The sequence below is a fragment of the Crocuta crocuta genome, unplaced genomic scaffold (assembly GCF_008692635.1).
Source record: "Crocuta crocuta isolate KB4526 unplaced genomic scaffold, BGI_CrCroc_1.0 scaffold95, whole genome shotgun sequence".
In the NCBI taxonomy this organism is placed as follows: domain Eukaryota; kingdom Metazoa; phylum Chordata; class Mammalia; order Carnivora; family Hyaenidae; genus Crocuta; species Crocuta crocuta.
Window position 1 is genome coordinate 13,618,496 of NW_027530971.1, and position 21,164 is coordinate 13,639,659.

The 21,164-nt window shown below is 45.7% G+C and overlaps 1 protein-coding gene across 2 annotated transcripts; it reads left to right on the forward strand.

Moving 5' to 3' along the window:
• The first annotated feature begins 2,064 nt into the window (after positions 1-2,064).
• LOC144236207 (protein CutA homolog) lies at positions 2,065-21,005 on the forward strand. 2 transcript variants are annotated; one of them, XM_077769823.1, is made up of 7 exons: positions 2,065-2,120; positions 3,237-3,378; positions 8,338-8,486; positions 14,235-14,294; positions 16,486-16,531; positions 16,808-16,857; positions 20,689-21,005. In XM_077769823.1, the coding sequence occupies exons 2-7, from the start codon at positions 3,340-3,342 to the stop codon at positions 20,789-20,791; spliced, it is 447 nt and encodes a 148-aa protein (XP_077625949.1). In that variant the 5' UTR covers positions 2,065-2,120; positions 3,237-3,339; the 3' UTR covers positions 20,792-21,005. The 2 variants fall into 2 exon arrangements, with proteins under 2 accessions (XP_077625949.1, XP_077625948.1); XM_077769822.1 differs by lacking the exons at positions 2,065-2,120; positions 3,237-3,378 and adding an exon at positions 3,940-4,013.
• Positions 21,006-21,164: the final 159 nt, after the last annotated feature.

Genomic DNA, 21,164 nt, shown 5'->3' on the forward strand with positions numbered 1-21,164 from the left:
CCCAGGAGGAGCCGAGGCGATGGGCATCCTGCTCCCTGGCCAGACACGAATCAAGAGGAGGCGGAGGGTCATGCCTCTGGAAGTCAAGATTAAACTTCTAGAGAAGCTGGAAGAAGGCGTGAGTAGCACCGACGTGGGGCGCCTGTTTGGCGTCAGCGAGTCGACCGTGCACACCATGAAGAGAAATGCGAAGGCCATCGGGGCCAGCCAGCATGGAGAGTGCGTCGCCTCTGTCCTCCAAGGTGCTGTGCATTCCCCGGAACGGAAACATCGAGAAGCTGGAGATGCAGTAAACCTTCTGGGTGGAGGACAAGAGCGTAGGGGGCCGGCCTCTGACACCGAAGGCCATCTGCAGCCAGGCCACACGCATTTACAAGCAGCTGGTGGAAACCGCTGGGAAGGGTAACCCGGATGTTTCATGGGAGCAAGGGATGGTTTGAGAAGTTTAGAAATTGCTACAGCCTGCGAAGTTCGAGGTTGATTGGGGAGGAAGAACCGCTGAATGCCCAGTTGGCATCCAAGTCTGTCCAAACAACTCCAGAGGCTGATCAGAGCTAGAGGCTATGTACCTCAACAGGTCTTCAGTGCCAAGGAGATGAGCCAGTTTTGGAAGTGCATGCCTTCACGTACTCTTAGGGAAAGAGACAAAAATCCTGAAAGCTTAGAGGAAGCTAAGGACTGGATTTCTCTCAATTTTTGTGGCAATGCCGCCGGTGACAAAATGACAAAACCATTGCTGCTTTATAAAGACCCTAATCCCACTTATCTTTTGGAAAAAGATAAAAACCACCTTCCTGTATTCTGGAGATCACACCCCAAAGTACCATTAACTGCTGCCCTCTTTCTGGATTGATTTCCAAAGTGTTTTATTCATCACGCTCGGAGTTATTTATTAGAAGAAAATCTTGAGTTCAGAGTGCTGCTAATTTTGGACAAATGTCCCAGTCACCCAGAGTCATTGTTGGTCACTCATCCTAATGTTGATTTTGTGTTTCTCCCCCCACAAGGCACTAGCTGTCTTCAGCGCTTGGATCAGGGTATAGTTGAAGCCTTCAGGAGGTATTACACCAAGCATGTATTTGACCACTTTGCTGACTGTATTGAAAAAATCCTTGTCTTACTTTGAGAGGAACATGGCAACAGTACGACATTGCTGATGCTTTGGTAGTGATAAAAGAGGCAATATCCATTGGATATATCCAATATCCATTGGATAACAAAACCAACTGCTCTTCATAAAGCCTGGTGGAAACTTTGGGATGATGTTGTGAATGATTATGCATGTTCCCTAGAGCTAATGAAGAAGTTGCAAAAATCAGAGTCTGCAAAATGTATGGACTTTAAATTCATGGATATGTAAGAGGGTGAAATTATGAGGTGATCAAGTTTCAAGCTTTGGTTATAACTGAGGGAGAGTCTATATCAATAAATATGGAAGAAGACAAGACCAGAGATAAAGATGAATCTAAGGAAACGGAATGCTTTCTTATGCCAGGCCTCACGTCTCAGTGATGCTGCAATTGATAATGGATCTTTTCCTGGATCGAAGTTTGCCTTTAAAAAAGACTTTCAATAAATTGTTGAAGTTTTGCACCTATAAAGGGATGCAAAAGAACCTTCAAAATAAAGCAAAGCAGTTGAAGAAAGAAAAGACACAAAGAGGAAGTAGTGTGGATGAAGATGGATATAAAATCTGAGTCTGAAGGGGAGTCTGAATCTGAATCCCATAAGGAAGAGAAGGTAGAGAAGGAGGATAAGAAGCCTCCAGAAGAAGATCCTGGACCCTCAGGTGGTAGCACTGAGACTCTTACTATATCTGCCAAAGCCATAAATGCAGAATTGGATTTTTGGAATCTAACCTTAGAATTGAGTCTGGAGAGAGTAGAAGTGCCTGAGATAAAGGAAGAAGAGAATCCAGAGGCAGTTTCTTCCAAGTGATGGTTCATCGCTTGCCATTCTTCCCTTCTTGCTCCAACATCGCTTTCATCATGACCATCTTTAGTATCAGCCACACATCCCTATCATTTAGTCATTCAACAAGCATTTATTGAGCATAAGCTGTGTGGGGTCTTGTGCTACACTTGGGGACATGATCTCAGGAAGCCATCTCAGGATCTAAGGTAAATGGTCTGTAACAGTGGCTGCATTTCTTATTAATGTAATAGGTATAAAAGATCACAATCTTGATTTATTTTACTAGATTTTGGATATAAAGATTTTCTTAGAACCACTCAGCTTTATTTTCTCTCACCCAGTTTTTCCACAGATACTAAATTCTTCAAACACAGGTGGAGATTTTCTCTTCTTTTTTTTTTTTTTTAATGTTTATTTATTTTGGAGAGTGTGAGCAGGGGAGGGGCAGAGGGAGACACAGAATCTGAAGCAGACTCCGGGCTCAGCTTTCAGCACAGAGCCTGACGTGGAGCTCGAACCCACAAACCATGAGATATCATGACCTGAACCAAAGTCGGACACTTCACCGACTGAGCCACCCAGGCACCCCAAGATTTTCTGAGTTAACCATAGTAGTCAGTATGAGACTACTTGCTTTTGAAAAGCTGACATGGTCTTAGATTTTCCACAACACTCTTACATTACTTTTCTTTGTTAATCCTCACTTTAGACCTGTGAAGGAGGTATTAGCCCTTCCTTAAGCTCAGAGAGGCTATGTAATTTGCCTGAGTCTTCACAGCTAAATATGTAAATGATAAGATTAGGGCTACAACTGATTTATTAACCACTTTGCAAAGGAAGTGTGGGTTTTTAAGAAGTTATAGTCCCAAGGAATGAGACAGATAGTTAGCAGATAAATAAACACAAAGTCTGTGAACTGGCAGCTTGCGATCCATATTTGGCTAACAGATGTATCTTGTTTGGTCTGCCCAGTGTAAAACAATTTTGAATTGGTTTCTAGCATTTCCCTGGCTCTTTAAGTTACTGTTTACATACAATAGACCTCACCAATAAAAGTGTGTAGTAGTTGAATTTTTTTTTAATACTTGTGTAACCACTACCACAATCAAGATACAGAACAGTTCCCTTAACTGTAAGGTTACTTGTGCCCTTGCGTAGTCAGTCCCTTCCTTGCCCCAGAAATATCATTTAAAAATGAAGATATTTTCACATTTAAAAAGCTGCATTTAAAAGTTGCAAACCCTGGCAATGGGGAGAACTTTGAGCACTGCATTCTCGAAGGGCAGCAGTCAGTCATGAGCTTCCTGCTTATTTGTTTGCAGCTCCCCATGGTTGATATAAAATGCTGCCGCGGAAGTGTGTACATAGTGCCTTGGGGAAATAGAGGACGGTGGGCTCAACCTGGGAAAAACCTGGCCCGCAGAGATGAAGTTCACAGGCAGAGCAGCTGGGAACAAATGTACTGTAAGTCCGGGAAAATTAGAAGGGAGCTCCTGGGAGGAGGAGGTGCTGTGGGGGATAGGAAGGCAGCGGTGTGTGTGTGTGTGTGTGTGTGTGTGTGTGTGTGCGTGTGCTTCACTGGTTAATTTTGGCAGGATGGGCCCCTATAAAGTGGAAAGTTTTGTGTAGTGTATTAGTGTTTATGTGCCGTGGTTTCTGAAAATTTTATAGGTCTAAGAAACTTCAATCTTTTTATCTGCACATGGGACATAGGGATTTTTTTAAATCATTTTTTTATTGTTGCAATGGGAGAGAAAATTATTATTTTTATTTTTGTAGGGGCTATAGGTCCACATATGGTGCGTGGGCTTTTTGTTTCTAGGAAGGGAATTGCCCAGCGAGAATAATTACTCCCACTTTCCCTGCCCCCTCCACTAACTCCTTCTGGCCAGCCCGGCTGGGGCCTGGCTGAGCAGGAGGGCAGGTGGTGAGGGGATAGGGCACTTTAGGCCCTCAGTGCCCGCCCATCAGCTTGCAACTCAGCCTGAGGCCACAGCTCGCCACTGTGCTACTAAATTACCAGTGACGCCATGGACAGGCTGGGCTCACCGTGTCCTCTGTCAGGCTACCTGCGGCCCTCTGTCCTTACATGCCTCCTGGTGAGTGCCCCATGCTGCGACTCTGTGAACTCTCTCACTCCTAAATGCCCAACCTGGGGACTGAGGGAAGAAACTGCATTTCTGTTTTCTGCACCTGGGATTTTGAGCTGGGACCAGGCAGGTAGGAGGCAGAAGGGAAGCTCGCTGGAGACCCTACCTGGGTCCTACCATGGTTCTGAAGCTTCCCAGCGATCCTTCACTCCCCACCTTGTGAGGCCGAGTGCCTGGGCTGTGTTTCATGGCCAGAATTGTCTGGGAGGTGAAGGGGTGTCGCTGGTGAGTTCTCATCTGTGGGTCGCAGGGTAGATTCTTGGCCTCTTTCTCTTGTGGTTACCATATCACTTTTCCGCATTTGGGAAAAAGTTTTGTTTTCTCATCTCTGAAATAGCGTAAAATGTTGAGGTTGCAAGTGGCTACAGAGAACCACTGGTGGGGGCGGGGTTTGAGCTGGAGGTGGAAAGAACTGTAGGGGAGAGTCAGAAACCTCGCTACTATCTTTTGGGTGATTTCTTCCCCTCTCTGGCTTTTACATTCCCCGTCTGAAAAACTGGCACAAATCAGTGGCTCATAACCTTTTTAGAACTGTAAATTTTCTTGATTTGTGTATGTGTGAAAAAGTTCTGGATTTGTACCCAAGGAAAATGTATATAAATGCAATGTAGCACTCAATTCCAGAGTATCTTAGATTCCTTAAAACTAGGTTGATTACAAGGTTAGAACCCCTGGGTGGTTTCTGAGGCCCCTTCTCTTCTTATTTTTTAAATTTTTTTAAAATGTTTTATTTTATTTCTGATAGAGACAGCATGATCAAGGGAGGGTCAGAGAGAGAGACACACAGAATCCAAAGCAGCCTCCAGGCTCTGAGCTAGCTGTCAGCACAGAGCCCGACGCGGGGCTCGAGCCCACGAACTGTGAGATCATGACCTGAGCCGAAGTCGGATGCTTAACCGACTGAGCCACCCAGGCGCCACCCTTCTCTTCTGTCTTAACACAGATTGTAAAGTCAATCATAACCTCCTAAGAGCTATGTAAATATTCCAGGACAAAAAAGGAAAAGGGCAGAATGAAATATAAACTGAAAGGTTCATATTTTAAACAAATGTAAAATTGGGAAAAGTGTAGAGTTAAAAAGTAAGGATGAAAATGTTATAAAGACTTTAAAAGTCATAGTAGATCTGGGGTGCTTGGGTGGCTTAGTCGGTTAAGCGTCTGACTTTCACTCAGGTCATGATCTCTCAGTTCATGGGTTTGAGCCCCGCGTCGGGCTCTATGCTGATAGCTAGCTCAGAGCCTGGAGCCTGTTTCAGAGTCTGTGACTCCCTCTCTCTCTGACCCTCCCCTGCTCACGCTGTCTCTCTCTCTCTCCTAGAAATAAATAAAAATATTTAAAAAAAAAAAGTCATAGTAGATCTTTTTCCGTTATAATTTTTTAGTGGGGAATTCTGTGATGTGTGTATTTTCCATCAATTTTGCTTTTTTTTTTTTTTTTAATTTCTAGGAGAGAGAGAGAGAGACAGCGTGAGCAGGGGAGGGTCAGAGAGAGAGGGAGTCACAGACTGAAACAGGCTCCAGGCTCTGAGCTGGGAGTCAGCACAGAGCCCGACGCGGGGCTCGAACTCACGAACCGCGAGATCATGACCTAAGCGAAAGTCGGACGCTTAACCGACTAAGCCACCCAGGCACCCCAATTTTGCTTTCATAGAATGCCACTTTGTAATATATTGTAGTTCACCCTTGGTTCCAAACTGACCTTTCATGCTTCTGATATGGTTTTGGTAGGTACATCCACAAACATTTCTCACATCTGTTCTTCTGTCAAGGGTTGTAAAGTGCTGGGGATGTAGAAATGAATGGGACTAAGGAGCTCATGCCCAATGGGGGAGACATGTATAAACAACTATATTTCACTGTGATCAATGAACAGCAGGATTTAGCAGCACTCCTGGCCTCTACCTACTAGATGCCAATAGCATCTCCTTCCCAGTTATGACAGTCAAAATTGTCTCCAGACATTGTCAGATGTCCCCTGGGGAGGCAAAATTGCCCCACTTGAGGACTACTGGAGTATGTGAAGCTGACGTGTGCCCACTAGACCCATTCCTGGTCATTGCAGTTCACAGAATCCACAGCGGGAGGAAGGCTCTTGGATTCAAGTCTTGGTTCTATCAGAGTTTCTTTATGTTCTGTCTCAGTTACCTTGTGTGGTAAATGGAGGGTTGTCTTAGATAATACCTGAGGGCCCATTTACCTCTTAGCCTTTTGATTGTGAGTTCATATGAGAGTTTCCAGCACGTTTTAGGTGAGTTTATAGTTAATCCTGTTAGCTCTATTTCCGCTGCTACCTGCTGGCCAAAATGTCCTGGATCTTCCATAGGAATGGCTTTTTTGGTTGGGGGCTAGCCCACTGCCCTTTTGTTTAGAGTCTGTGCTGGAAGCCACTTTAGAGTCATGTAGTTGACACAGTGTTCCAGTATGTTCAAGTTCTGTGCTCAAAGCCAGCAGTGGGTGACTCAAAAGCCCTATCTACTTCACAAGGCTAGTCAGTCTTAATAACCACACTTTGCTGGTATATTAATTCACTAGTTTACAAGTATTAACCTGCCATGGCCATGAACTCTTCTGGGGATACAGTGATGAGCAAAGCATGGTCGCTTCTCTTATTGAATTCGTGATTATAAAGTAGTAGTTTCCTTATCTGGTTTGAACCCATGCCAGCTCTGAAGTAGGCAACACAAGTGTCAGGATCTCCATTTTCTAGATAACATTTATAGAAAGGAGAGGCAGTAACATGTTGAATACCACAGGCAGTTAGCAGTACTGGCAATAGAATTTAAATACTGCTCTCTAGTGTTTTAATTTTTTTCTTATACTCTAATTGAGTTGTCATTAAAAAACGTACACATGCAGTAAAAGCTTCATTGCAAAGCCGGGTTCTTTCGTTCTTGCACGGTCACTGGTTTAGTTCAGAGGACTGGTATTTTGAATTGGAGGTGTTGGTGGAGGTGGTGGGAGGGGATGAGAAGCCCAACCCAGACAGGCCTCTAGTCAAACTGAAGCTCAGGACATAAAACGCTGCTTAGGCCCTGCCAGGAAGTAGGAGCCAGCCCCCAGGCAATGATGTGGAAGGAGTGCAAGAACAGAGGCTTTCTTGAGTGAGGCCTGAGCCCTGGGCTGGGAGGCAGGAGAAGCGCGCCCCTGCTCAGCCCTGCCTGAGTCACAGTGTGCCCCCTCCAAGTTGCCTCCAACTTCTTCATGGCCCTTTGGTATCCCCCAATCAGAGAGCCCCAGATTGGAGACCATTCATCAGTTGTTTCCAGTTCCTCTTATTTTAAAGCTGATCATTAAAATAGTAAGAATAATTTAATCTTGAGTGTCTTTTGCTCTCACATCGTCACTGCCATCTTCTTTGCTTAAGATGTTAGGGTGTGTTTCCTAGAACATTGTAGTGGCCTTTTAAATAGACCGCCTTCTGGTCCCTCCTCTCCCTGCTGTACTCTACTCAGCTTGACCATGTTTATTACTCTCCTACTTAAAAACCTCCGAAAGCACCCTGTCACATGAGTATAAATCCCAGACTCCTCTGTCTGACCCTTATCTTTATTAGTCTTGCCAGTCTTATTTTCCTCCTGATATCATACCTGCAGACTAGGTATCTCATCTGTCCCTAAATACCTCTTGAGTTTGTATATATTATCATCTGCTAGAAGTACCTCCCTCTCCTCTTGTAAACCTACTTATTGCGTCAGATCCAGCTTAGATGGTGCCTTCTCTGTGAAGGCTTTTCTGCTCCCTCAGGTACAGCCTCCAGGTCCTACCCCCAAAGTAATACAAGTCACATTACTTTGAATTAGGCTACCTTTTCCACTGGGCTACCCACAGTGCCTGTACATAAACAAACGAATGGAGGGGAAATTAACTCCCTAAACATCAATAGATGTAAGAGCTTATCATTCATAATAATCTCCACGGGATGATAGCAGTTCAGTGGTTGCCAACTGGCATTACCTCCAGTAGTGGCTCTGTACAATAAGAATGGATTTCTGCTCATCCAGACTTGATTCCTAATGGTGGCTTCACCAGTTAAAAGCTACGTGATCTCTATTTCTTTATCATTTTTTATCGCCTGCAAAATGCAGTGGAAAATATTTAGGCATGAAAACTTTGTTTACGCACTGGCGCTCCATACAGATACCGGGAATTATTTTGTGGAAGGGGACTGGGGATGACAAAATGATGCTTAGCCTTGGTTCCATTTGCTTGAGCTGGCAGATAGTGAATTGGCCATGTCACTGCTGACCTGTGTTTTTCTTTCCCTACCATGTAGATCCTGACAGCTTCTTTCCTGTCCTATCCAGTGTTCAGGACCCTTAGCCTGCAGCTCCATTCGGCTGTCACTGGCAGCTACCTATCCAGCACTTACTCCGTCGTCTTTGTCAACTGTCCCAACGAGCAGATTGCCAGAGATATCGCCAGGTACGGTGAAGAGGCTTGGGTGCTGCCCCGGGAGGCTGGGGGAGCTACCAGGAGGCTCCACGGTGGCCATGATAGGGTCCCTCTCTTGCTTCTCACAACCCTGTGTGTCTACTACACAGCTATCTGCTTGAGGTGATAAGAGGAACATGGCTGAAGGATCCCCCCTCAGATCCTGCTACTGGGCCTGAAAATGTTGAGTGGCACATGGGGGCATTTAAGGGATACGAGGCACAGAGAGTTAGGTGGCTTGCCCAACGTGCTAAGGTCAGAGGACAGGAGAACTCTGCACGTTGAGAATTTATGTCTTATAATTCTTGACTCCACTCTCTTTCTTTTTGGAGATGTTCTCGTAGCTTAGTGCCAAAGGTGCTCACCATGACAAGGGAGGACGGGGAGGCTGTTCCAAGTTATTTGGCAGATTTCTAAAAGCAGCTATGGCATGGTGCAAAGAGCACTGGACTTACAGTCAAACGTTCAGGGTTTGAATGCTGGCTATGCCACTTAGCTAACTGTGTGACCTTGGGCAAGCGTTTTCTTTCTCAAAGCATTAGATTTCTCAGTTATAACATAGTGTCATGCCACTTACCTCACAGGGCTGTTGTGAGGATTAAATGAGAGGAAATATGTACAGTTCTTACGCCAGTAACTTGGATCTCACTAAATGTTTTTTGTTTTTTTTTTGTTTTTAAATATTTTTATTTATTTCTAGGAGAGAGAGAGAGAGAGAGAGACAGCGTGAGCAGGGGAGAGTCAGAGAGAGAGGGAGACACAGACTCCGAAATAGGCTCCAGGCTCTGAGCTGGCAGTCAGCACAGAGCCCGACGCGGGGCTCGAACCCACGAACCGCGAGATTATGACCTAAGTGAAAGTCGGACGTTTAACCGACTAAGCCACCCAGGCGCCCCAAGATCTCACTAAATGTTTGTTGGATCTGAATTCCCCCCTGCACTTTTTTTTATAGATATAGCTTTGAAGAGGGTTAGTGGGTCTGGAGAGTAATGGATTTAGCTTCTTACTTTGTAGCTCAGCATTCTTGAAGTCTGATGATAGACTAAGTTACAGTGGTTTAAAATGTTGAATCTGGTGTTTGGGGACACACAGCCTCCAAATTGTTGGTCACAGGTTAACTTTGCAATTTATTTCAGTTTCTTTCCCCCAACTAGAATGTCTGTTTTTCCCTCATTAATGTTGTCTTTGGAGACATAGCACTTGTCTAAATTTTTTTTTTTTAAATTTTTGAGAGAGAGAGACAGCGTGAGCAGGGGAGGGTCAGAGGGAGAGGGAGACACAGAATCTGAAACAGGCTCCAGGTTCTGAGCTAGCTGTCAGCACAGAGCCCGACGTGGGGCTCGAACCCACAAACCGTGAGATCATAACCTGAGCCGAAGTCGGACACCCAACCGACTGAGCCACCCAGGCGCCCCTAAAGTTTTTTTTATTTGTTTTTGAGAGAAAGGGAGAGAGAGTGTGAGTGGGGGAGGGGCAGAGAGAGAGACAGATCTGGAGCAGGCTCTGTGCTGACAGCAGAGAACCCGATGCAGGGCTGTATCCAGCTCACCAACCGTGAGATCATGACCTGAGCCGAAGTCGGATGCTCAACCAACAGAGCTACCCAGGCAACCGTCCTTTTTTTTTTTTTTTTTTTGGAGTTTCTATCTTAATGTTTGACTATTCATTTGGTAAATATTCTCTCTCTATTCTTTCTGTGTCCTTTTCCTGTAACTCCTGGTTAGGTAGATGTTGAATTTGCTCTTTGTGACTGAACTTCTACATTTTTCTGTTCCTTTATTCCACATACTGGGAGAATTTTGGAGCAGTGTTCTCTCTTGTTTTACAGCTGTTTTGCTATTCACCCCTTCTATAGATTTTTTTTTGTTTAAACAATTATGGTTTTTTAAAAAATAGTTTAACCAACTGCTCTTATTACATAATTGCCTGATCATATTTTATGGATGCAATAACCTTGCTTTATCTTTCGATGGATATTAGTTATACTTAATTTATGTGTAATTTTTTTCTAGCTATCTTGACATACAGTTGACATACACACAACATTGTGTAAATTTAAGGTGTACCACATGATACCTAACGTAAATATGTAACACTTAAATGATTACCCCATTAAGGTTAATTAGCACGTTCATTACCTTCCGTAGTTCTCTTATATGTGTGGTGAAAGCTTTGAAGATTTGCTCTCAGCAACTCTCAAGTATACACAGATCTACTTATTTTAAAATCTTGGTTTCGAATGTCCTATTAACTGGTTCTCTTGTGTAAATTCTTCTGTTTGTTGAGTTTTTTTTTTTTTTTTAATGTTTTATTTATTTTTAGGAGAGAGAGAGAGAGACAGCGTGAGCAGGGGAGGGTCAGAGAGAGAGGGAGTCACAGGCTGAAACAGGCTCCAGGCTCTGAGCTGGCAGTCAGCACAGAGCCCGACGCGGGGCCCGAACCCACGAACCGCGAGATCATGACCCAAGCGAAAGTCGGACGCTTAACCGACTAAGCCACCCAGGCGCCCCTGTTTGTTGAGTTTTTGTCTCTCTTGGTTACTGACCTTCCTCAATTACTTTGTGTTTAATTGTGCCCTCTCCCATCTTTTAGTCAGTGCTTGTGGGGAAGTGCGGAATGGCTGCAAGCAGTTGGCATTACACAGCGCTATTTCTGGTGTGAATGCATACTAGGGGGATGTTCACCTGGCCGGGGTGCCCTACTCACTGGTTATCTGGCACACTTACCGCTCCTGTCTGGGGACAGACACTCCATTACCGCTGCCTGAGCCCTGGGAGATTTCGGGGGTCCACTTGCTTCTGCCGTGACATCCCAGCTACCCCCCTTGGTGGGTGCCTCTTCTGTGGCAGCTGCCCTGCGCACTCCCTTTCAGGTCTCAGGGCTGCCCTTTTTTCTCTGGGGCTTCCTCACAGTCGTTGGTACGTGGCGTGTTCTTACCATGTGCTGGCTTGGCTGAGCAATGGGTATTTCCTGCCGCTTCTAGGCTTTGGTGTCACAGGGAGGATGGAGCATCTGTTTAGTCCACCCGGTGGGACTGGAAGTCTGAAGCGGAGCCTTTAGGAATGTGTCTGTGGCGCTCTCATTCAGCCTGTTTTGTTTGGTATTTTTTATTAATGGTTTGGATAGAAAAGAGGCCAGTGGGTGTAGTTCCCAGGATTTGCAGAAGCAGAGTCGATGGCATGTGATGGAGGGCCCGTCACCAGGAGCAGGCGGGAAGCCCAGCCTGAGCTGCGGAGCCAGCACTGAGACCGGGTCTCTCAGCTGCATGTCGGTAGTCTTTTTTCTCTAGTGTCCTTTAAAGCTTGGTCTGCTGCCTCTCAGTTCTGGGTCAGTTCAGTTCTGGGTTGCTGGCAGTGTCCTTAGATCTCTTCATTGACGGACACATTCTTAGCTAGAAAAATTAACTAGAAACATCTCTTGTTGGGGCTGGAGTACAAATCCTGAATGTTGAATCAGAAGACCTGGATTCTAGAGTCCCCTCTGCTGCCCGCTGCACATATGGCCTTACGCAAGTCATCTTCTCTGGGCTTCGACCTCCATATAGAGGGAAGTGGATCAGAGCAGGGGCGCAAACACAAATACGTACAAGCAGGCCCCTAAGTGAGCAAAGTGGGCTGGGGTAGACTGCGGGAGGGCGATGGTGGATAGCAGCCCTGACTGTTCCTGTGCATTGGGAGGAAGGAGGGCGGTGGTAACAGTGTTGACCTGAGAAGTGGATGTCACACCTCGAGGGAATAGACACTGCTCAGCTCTAGTTAAATGTGACCTTGGAGGACAGGATGTCCAATGTTACAAGACTCACTTTCTGGTGAGAAGCAAGATCATCTGTATTTTTTTTTAATGTTTATTTTTGAGAGAGAGAGTATGTGTGCATGCACACACACACAGCAGGGGAGGGACAAAGTGAGAGAGGGACAGAGGATCCGAAGCAGTCTCTGTGCTGATATCAGTGTGCCGGATGCAGGGCTCGAACCCACGGAACCATGAGATCATGACCTGAGCCAAAGTTGAACGCTTAACTGACTGAGCCACCCAGATGCCCTGGTAATCTCTTAGTTTTTGAGTGTGAAATATCCTGATAGTAAATATTAGTAACAAAATCAAGAATTTTTTAAATTCTGTGACAGCCAGACCATGTATGTGGTTTGTGATTCACTAGGCTATGGATTTGGCAGTTTCTCGAGGTGCTATGCTTCTCTGTCTTCTGCTCTCCTCAAATGAGCATGAGGACCCAGCTCCTACCTGTGACTCGCTGCTTGTCTTAGTGTGTGTGTGTGTGTGTGTGTGTATGTTGTCGGTCAGTTAATGTTCTCTTTCTTGCTCTCACACTCTGGTTTTGTTTTTTGGCCATAGCCCTCCATATTTCTAGTCTTTTACCCATGGACAACTTGCTGTGACAGTCTCTGAGGAGCTTACATTCTCGGCCTGTGAGACACTGGGATTATTTTTTTAAAAAGGTTTAAACCCCTGTGTTTCCTTGCCACCGTCAGGACCAATAAAATGTAATTTCTCAGTGGACGATTGAGTGAGCAAGAGTTGCAGCAGTTGCTTAAACGGATTTGTGCCATGTGTCTCTCCTTACAGTCCAGGGATTTATTTATCTCTGGAACTTTCCAAGGGACTGTCATGTTAATGTGGAGGCTTAAATAGAACAGTGTTGAGCCTGGAACTCATGGAAGAGAAAGTAGGTCAGTACTCTTGGCAACAGCTGAGGGCATGAGGGATCCGTGAGCAGGGCTCAGATGAGGTTTCCCTGGCAGGGTTCAAGCACTTCAGAGAATAGATCAGGCCCCGTTGGCTGCCTGAGACTTGAGAAATGTTTGCCAAGGCCTGCCTGATTCTGAGGGCTTGAGGTTTTGATGTCTGGGAACACCTCTTCACATTGACAATTTGGTGGTGCTCCTGTTTCCGTGACACCTGTACTCATTCAAGCACATGTGATTGTGTTCACCAGGGCTCTGCACCAGAATCAGACTATCAGACCAGGAATTCCAACCTATGGTCTGTGGAAAAAAAAATCTTAGAGGTCTGCAAGGGTGATGATTGTGCTCTTAGGGCTGTGGTAGAAACCTTTCCAAAATGAAAGGTGAAAAGAGATATGATGGAGTTTTGCTTTTATTTGGAGTTATGTCTGTTCTATGTGGTCATGTGGGTGTCTACAGATCAGAAGCAGTGTCAGCCTGGTACATATCCGGAGAGATAAAAGCAGGAGATGGTGATAGAATACACTGAGTTCTTGGCTGTGAAAGGATTGGAAGCCGCTGACTGAACCTATCTTGTTACTAGAACTATACAGCAGAAGAGGCAGCTTGAATGAAGGGGACATGCCTATCTCAGATGCACGAATACTTTTTCTTGGAATGAAAGACAGAACATGGTTAAGGTCACACAGCCATCCATTGCAGGGCCAGGAACTCAGTCTCGGTCTTGTGCTCTGTCCAGTGCTGATCTCTTCCCCTTCCACAAGCAGACTGGGCCTGGCCTTAAAACTGCCTTCCCTTAGCTACTTCCCTACCTTTCTCCCCACCCAGGGGAGGACTTACAAATAGCACTGTCTTTAGAAGTTCTGTGCCTGGTTGTTGTGGAATGTGTTGGTTTTAGGGGAAGGGGCACTCTAAATGGTTATCTACTAGCCTCTGGTTTCCTGCGTAATTCCCAGGAACTCCTGTCCCATGTCCCTTTTCCTAAGATGTTGGGTATTTCCCTCGGTGATGGTCTCTCTCTCTCTGTCTGCTTTAGGGCTATCCTGGATAAGAAGCTGGCTGCCTCTGTGAACATCCTGCCCATGGCATCCTCTCTGTGAGTCTGTGGAAGAATGAGGAAGTGCTAGGTCAGGTCCTGGCTGGTGGGAAGAGCAATGGACTAATGTTCATTGTCAAAGAACAACTCAAAGGCATTTGATTGATGAAGAGTTCATTGTTAATTTATATTCAGAGGAAATCAACTAGTGGATTTATGTCAACTAATAAAAGCAAAAATAGGCTATGTAAACAGAAGGGAGGAAAAAAATATAGTTTAGGAACAATGAGTCTTGTTTGCACATTCTTTGTTTAAAAATATTTTTTTAAGTTTATGCATTTTGAGAGAGAGAGAGACAGACAGACAGACAGACAGAACATGCGAGCGGCTGAGGGCCAGAAACAGGGAGAGAGTGAGAATCCCAAGCAAGCTCTGCACTGCCAGCACAGAGCCCAGCTCGGGGCTAAAACCCCTGACCCACGAGATCATGACCTGAGCTAAAGTCAAGAGCTGGATGCTTAACCAACATTCTTTGTTTAAATTAGTTAGCTTGCTATTATCAAAGAAGTCAGACTGGGGGTACCTAAGTGGCACAGTCAGTTAAGTGTCCGACTTCATCTCAAGTCATGATCTCACTGCTCTTGGGTTTGAGCCCCACATTGGATGCTATGCTGACAGCTCAGAGCCTGGAGCCTGCTGTGGATTCTGTGTCTTCTTCTCTTTCTGCCCCTCCCCTGCTCATTTTCTCTCTCCCCCCCTCTCAAAAATAAACATTAAAAAATTTAAAAAGAAAATAAGTCAGACTGGGCATTCCATCCCTGAGTAAGCCTATTAGGGATAGCAAAGAAAATAATTCCTGCTGCTTTTGAATTCTGTGGAAAACTCAGAGGTTAGCTTCTATGACAAGGTGCTTCTTTGTGGTGTCTGCCTTTCATTTTGTTAACACCCTCACTTTAGTTAATCCTGGTTATACTGTTTCTCTTATCAAAATATCTCAGCATCCCAGTACTAGCTGTGCAGGATTTGTCTTATGCCTTGATATCTCTGATCAGCCTGTTTCTCCCCTGGTTGGGGAGGGGGAGAGAAATAATATCTACTCTAAAGGTCAGAGCAGGAAAGTGCTGTGTAATGAAAGCTCCCTCCAGCCCCCAACAACACCCTGCCCTCAGCGGCTCACATCATCTATAGCTATAGTTCCCAAGTGTGGCTATTTTATTTGTTTGTTTGTTTATTTATTTATCTATCTATCTTTATTTTTGAGAGAGAGAGAGAGAAAGACAGGCAGAATGCGAACAGGAGAGGGACACAGAGAGAGGGAGGTGCAGAGTCCAAGGCAGGCCCCAGGCTCTGAGCTGTCAGCACAGCCATACATGGCTGTGTTTCAGAGGCCTGAGCTCCATCCTGGTGCTACTCAGTCATTCTCCCTGGGGGTCGGGCTTGGCTCACTGAATTAAAAAAAAAAAAAAATTATGTAGGTGATTCACATAAAGCCAGTGCTTGGGAGCTAGAACAGAATTTCAGCCCTGCATTCCCTTCATATGTCCATCATTTTTATAATTGATCCCTTCACCACAGTGCCGATGGCCTAGGTCCTCTTAGGCTTGCCCTGGGTCAGTGTAGCTATTCTCAGGCCAAATTTCTTTCCCTGCCAGTGATGCTGTTTTTCTGCTCTTTTCTGAACATCATTACTGACTTTGTTTTTTTCACTTTTGGGCCTGTTTCCTTCCATATGTTACAAAGCTGACTTTTCCCCTGAAGCCTCCTGTGCTTTTTTAGTTATCCATTTGTAGACACTCCACTTAGAGAGTGAGTGATAAAAGTAGCACCAGTCCAAAGGATGGGAGGGGCCTGGAAGTTGTGAGTATAGGATGAGCATAGAAAGAGCTGGAAATGCCCACTTTGGAGGAGAGAAAGCAGGAGTTTCCACACGAAGAGGAAGTTAGAGAAAACAGCTGAGTGGCAGACATTGGCAAACCATAAGGAAAACCATCTCAGGTGAAAGCCTGTAAGGCAGATCGACGGCCTTCAAGAGATAGAATATTCAGGAATGTTTAGATAGCTGCTAGAAGCATGCATTAGACTGGTTGGAGTAGATGACCTCTGGGGACTTAGCCAATTGTAGACATTTTTTGTGTGGGCTTGGAAGCATTTTAATGTTTCCACCTTGGTAAGTCACCTAATCGGGTCAGGTTTGTCATCTCCCTGGGCTCATCTTGTGAGCCTCATAATTTGGTTTTGTTCTCTTCTCCAGGTACTTCTGGAATGGAGAAATCAAAGAAGCCACTGAGTTCCTGTTGGTGAGTGAGGATGGCAGAGGTGGGGGGTGGTTGGGGCCTCAGTGAAGAGTGAGACCAAGGACTGTTCCCAGGTTCCAATTAAAAATGAGCAAAGATCAACTGCTTGAGGTTCTTGCCCCACATCAGGTGCTTGAGGTTCTTCTTGCCCCACATCAGGTGCCCTAGGTGCCTGGTGACCTGGACGAATGTGGTCTCCAGAATGGCCAGATGGATGGGTAGCTGCACAGCTGGGGTTGAGGCCCTTCCTAAAGCAGGGATTTTTTTTTTTTTTTACAGCTAATAAAGACAAAGACTTCCAAGGTCCGCATGCTGTCCAGCTATATCAGGTAATGCTGGCCTGCCTTCTCAGCCAGGGACCTCCTGGGGACTAAGTGAATGGGCTTGAAAAGCAAGACACCTAGAGCCTAGTCACCAACCCTGTCCTTGAGATTCTCCATCTATAAAATGAGAGTGAGTGAGTGGAGACAGTGGTCCTCAAGATTTTGGTCTTTGGATCCCTTTAAACATTTAAAAAGTATGGAGGACCCAGAGGAGCTTTCTTTATATGGGTTACATTAAAGTTTATTGCATTAGAAATTAAAACTGAGAAATTAAAAATATGTTTTAGTTCACTTATAATAACAAAACTGTTCTATATGAACATCAGTAATGTGTTCTTATGGAAAGTAACCATATTTTCCAAGAAACAAAAAAGTGAGAAAAATGGTATCATTTTACATTTTAGCAAAATCTGGCTTGTCAAGAAAGCTGCATCTCCTCAGAAAACATACTCTCTCTCTTTTTTTTTTAATGTTTATTATTTCTAGGAGACAGAGAGAGAGACAGCATGAGCAGGGGAGGGTCAGAAAGAGAGGGAGTCACAGACTGAAACAGGCTCCAGGCTCTGAGCTGGCAGTCAGCACAGAGCCCGACGTGGGGCTCGAACCCACGAACCGTGAGATCATGACCTAAGCGAAAGTCGGACGCTTAACCAACTAAGCCACCCAGGCGCCCCGAAAACATACTCTCTCTTAAGTACAGGGACACTTTTATGCTCATGATGATAAACTCAAACTTTCAAGTTTTGCTTGAAAACATGAATTTTTCCACAGCAAATGATATCAGTTGTCTTCATTTGAGTGATGGTCTCACTTTGTTTATACTAGAAAAAAGTCTGCCTAATGCTCAAACCTCAGTAACCAGCATTTGTAAACAGGACAGACAAATTATGGTCACTCAGGCTTGAAAGTCAAAATGGTGTTCCATGAAAAAAAAAGTGTAGTTTGTTTAGTCTGGCTTGCGGCTCAAACAGGCAGGCAGGTTTAAGACAACATTGAACTTTGGTATATGGCAGAAGTGCTTTAGTGTGCACTTCCCAGTGTGAACTTCCCATTTCATCACATGACATGAATGAGAAATGCAGTCAAGGGTTGAAATGTAATAGCAATAGTAATCTTCACTGCTTTATCGAGGATGTTCTTAAGTGAAAGTGACTTGTATGAAATCTGCGGTGAAGAGCCCTGTGACGGCTCTCACGGTACGGTGCCATTGCCTTGCCACACACCCGGGGGCCAGCAGTCTGTTGGCCAACAGCCGACGCTGTTCTCACCAGCAGTGCACAGGTCCACACAGTAAGAAGATTAATAGAAAATCAGTATTTTTCAGGGGCGCCTGGGTGGCTTAGTCAGTTAAATGTCCAAGTTTGGCTCAGGTCGTGATCTCATGGTTTGTGAGTTTGAGCCCCACATCGGGCTCTGTGCTGACAGCTCAGAGCCTGGAGCCTGCTTCAGATTCTGTGTCTCCCTCTCTCTCTTTCAAAAAATAAACAAACATTGGGGCGCCTGGGTGGCTTAGTCAGCTAAGCGTCCGACTTTCGCTTAGGTCATGATCTCGCGGTTCGTGGGTTCGAGCCCCGCGTCGGGCTCTGTGCTGACTGCCAGCTCAGAGCCTAGAGCCTGTTTCAGTCTGTGACTCCCTCTCTCTCTGACCCTCCCCTGCTCACGCTGTCTCTCTCTCTCCTAGAAATAAATAAAACATTAAAAAAAATTAAAAAAAAACACAAACATTAAAACAATTTAAAAAAATTGGTATTTTTCTGAAAATAGTTTTGGCCCCATGGACCTGGCAGAGTGTCAGAATTCCCCAGGGATCAGTGGGCCTCACTCTGAGAACTGCTGGTCTAGATTGTTCTTCACAATGTGGTTTGGGGAATAATTGGCATCACCTGGAAGCTTGCTAGGACTGCCTCCTCACTCTCACCCCAAACTAATAAGTCAAACTACAGTTTAACAAGATCCCCATGGGATTCCTATGCACAGTAAAGCTCGAGAAGCACTGGCTTAGATCAGTGATGCTCAGGGCACCTGGGTGGCTCAGTCAGTTAAGCGTCCAACTGCAGCTTGGGTCATGGTCTCACATGGTTCATGGGTTCCAGCCCCACATTGGGCTCTCTGCTGTCAGCATAGCTTCGGATCCTCTGTCCCCCTCCCTCTCTGCCCCTCACTAATACATGCATACTCTCTGTTTCAAAGAAAAAAAGGCAGTGATTCTTGGTGCCGGCTGTGTACTGTAATCACTTGGAGGCATTTTTCAAACTACCAGTGTAGGCCCCACCTCAGATTCGGACTTAATTCATCTGGCATGGGGATCAAGTATGGTATTCGTCAGTTCCCATATCGACTCTAATGTGTAGGCAGGGATGCAAGTTCCTCTCTGGATGATGAAACCCTTTTCCTTCACTTCTTAGGAAGCCAGGCTATACCCAGATCTCAAATCTCACAGCAGAGAAGGCCCCCAGGTTACCACCTTAGCAGAGGTGGGGGAGTAAGGCCCCTTTGGTAGAACCAACACTGTCAAGAAATTATAGATTAACTGGTGAGGGGCAACTTCATGGTAAAGGGAGTGAACCACAGAGCTTGACCTCCAGGGTCAAATCCTGGCTTCTCTACTTGCTCTTTGTAGCATAATATGGGCATGTGAACTATTCACCTTTTCTGTTCTTCCCTTGCCCCATCTGTAGAATGGGGACTGTACTAGCACCTTGGGCTGTTTGGCATATTGGAATGAATTTATGTGAAGTGTACACGCAAAGTGCTGTATCCGCGGCAGCCCTTACTACTAACGTGTTAAAATAGTCTTATTCTGTGTGTCCAAATACCGCCTTCATACACAAACTGGGTTCTGTATGTCTGCTAATAAAAACACATACCTAAGGGAGCTCCTTTTCTATTTGCTAGAGGGGTGCTGCTTGGTTTGTGAATCATTGAGTAAACCCAATAAGGTCTTAAAAAAAAAAAAACATCAGAAAACAAACATATACACTGACGTGTGCCCTGAAATAAGAAAATTCATTATCCTTGGTCACTGGATAAAGTCACCCCAACTCCAGATGTTTAAGTATGCGTGCATGTGTTGTGATTTACTAAGCATGCTATCTCATGGGAACTTTATAGTGCCTCTGTCACTGGAAAGGAAGCAGGGATTATTTTCCCCATTTGACAGATGGGGACTGAGGCCCAAGGCCTCTTATCTCTTTAGTTTAAGAAGGCCCTCACTGTGTGCTGAGGGCCAGGTGAAAGGAACAGAGAGAAAGGAGAACTTCCTGTAGGTTCAGATGGTCAAGGAAGATCCCTGGGAGATCAGTGGTTGAGTTGGGCCTTGAAGGATAGATAGGCTTGTAAGTGATGAACAGAGAACTTTCTTGGTGGAGAAGAGGATGCAGAGATACAGGGGGTTGTTTGGGGAAGGCACACTGAAGAGTGTGGGATAGTGATACAGACAGTAACGAACATATAAATGAATGCATGCGGTGCCCGTTAATGCACCACGTAAGTGCCTCATATGCCTCGTCTCACTTATTCCTCACCAGCCTGGTCATACAGGTATATTTTTACACCCTCTTTGTATGCCCTTTGGAGAAATTTAAGTGATTTGTCCGCAGTCACACAGCTATCAGAGGCAGGCCTGGAACTGGAACCCAGGACTGGGAGACTCTAAAGCCATCTGGCCCACCTCGTCACTGTTGCCTGATGGGAAACCAGCTTGGAGCAGCGGGCTCTGGGCTGGCAGGTGGACCACGGTAGATTGCAGGGCGCCTCATAGGAGGCCGGCCAGTTGGGTTTAACTGCATAGGCTGATTCTAATCATAGTCACTCACAGGGCTCTGCTTTCTTTCCAAGGTTCATGCATCCTTTTGAAGTCCCAGAGGTCTTCAGTCTTCCCATGGACCAAGGAGATGTGCGCTACTTGAAGTGGCTGGACGAGGGCACCGGGGAGGACTGAGTGGGGGCGGCTTGTCGCAGGTCCCGCTGGCCGCCTCTGGCCTGCAGCGCTGCACTCCGGGGAGGGGGCCTCCTGCTGCCTCCTCGCAGCCCCGCAGTCTGTGTCTGTATCTGCATCAGCATAGAAGAGCTAAGGAACTTGAGGCGGTGGAGGTCTGAGGCCCCTGAGGCTGGAGGAGGGGGCCGGGTTGATTGGGCCACGCAGCCCAGTGGAACTGGTCTCTGAGTGCTTCATGCTTAAAGGTGGCCAGGGGGTGGGACTGCGAGGGCAGTTATGTGGTGGGGCAAGGGGAAGTGGCAGTGAGGGTGACATCTGCCATCTTCTGCTGTAGTCACTGGGCCTACCTTGAGCACCCAGGATGCAGGAAGAATGG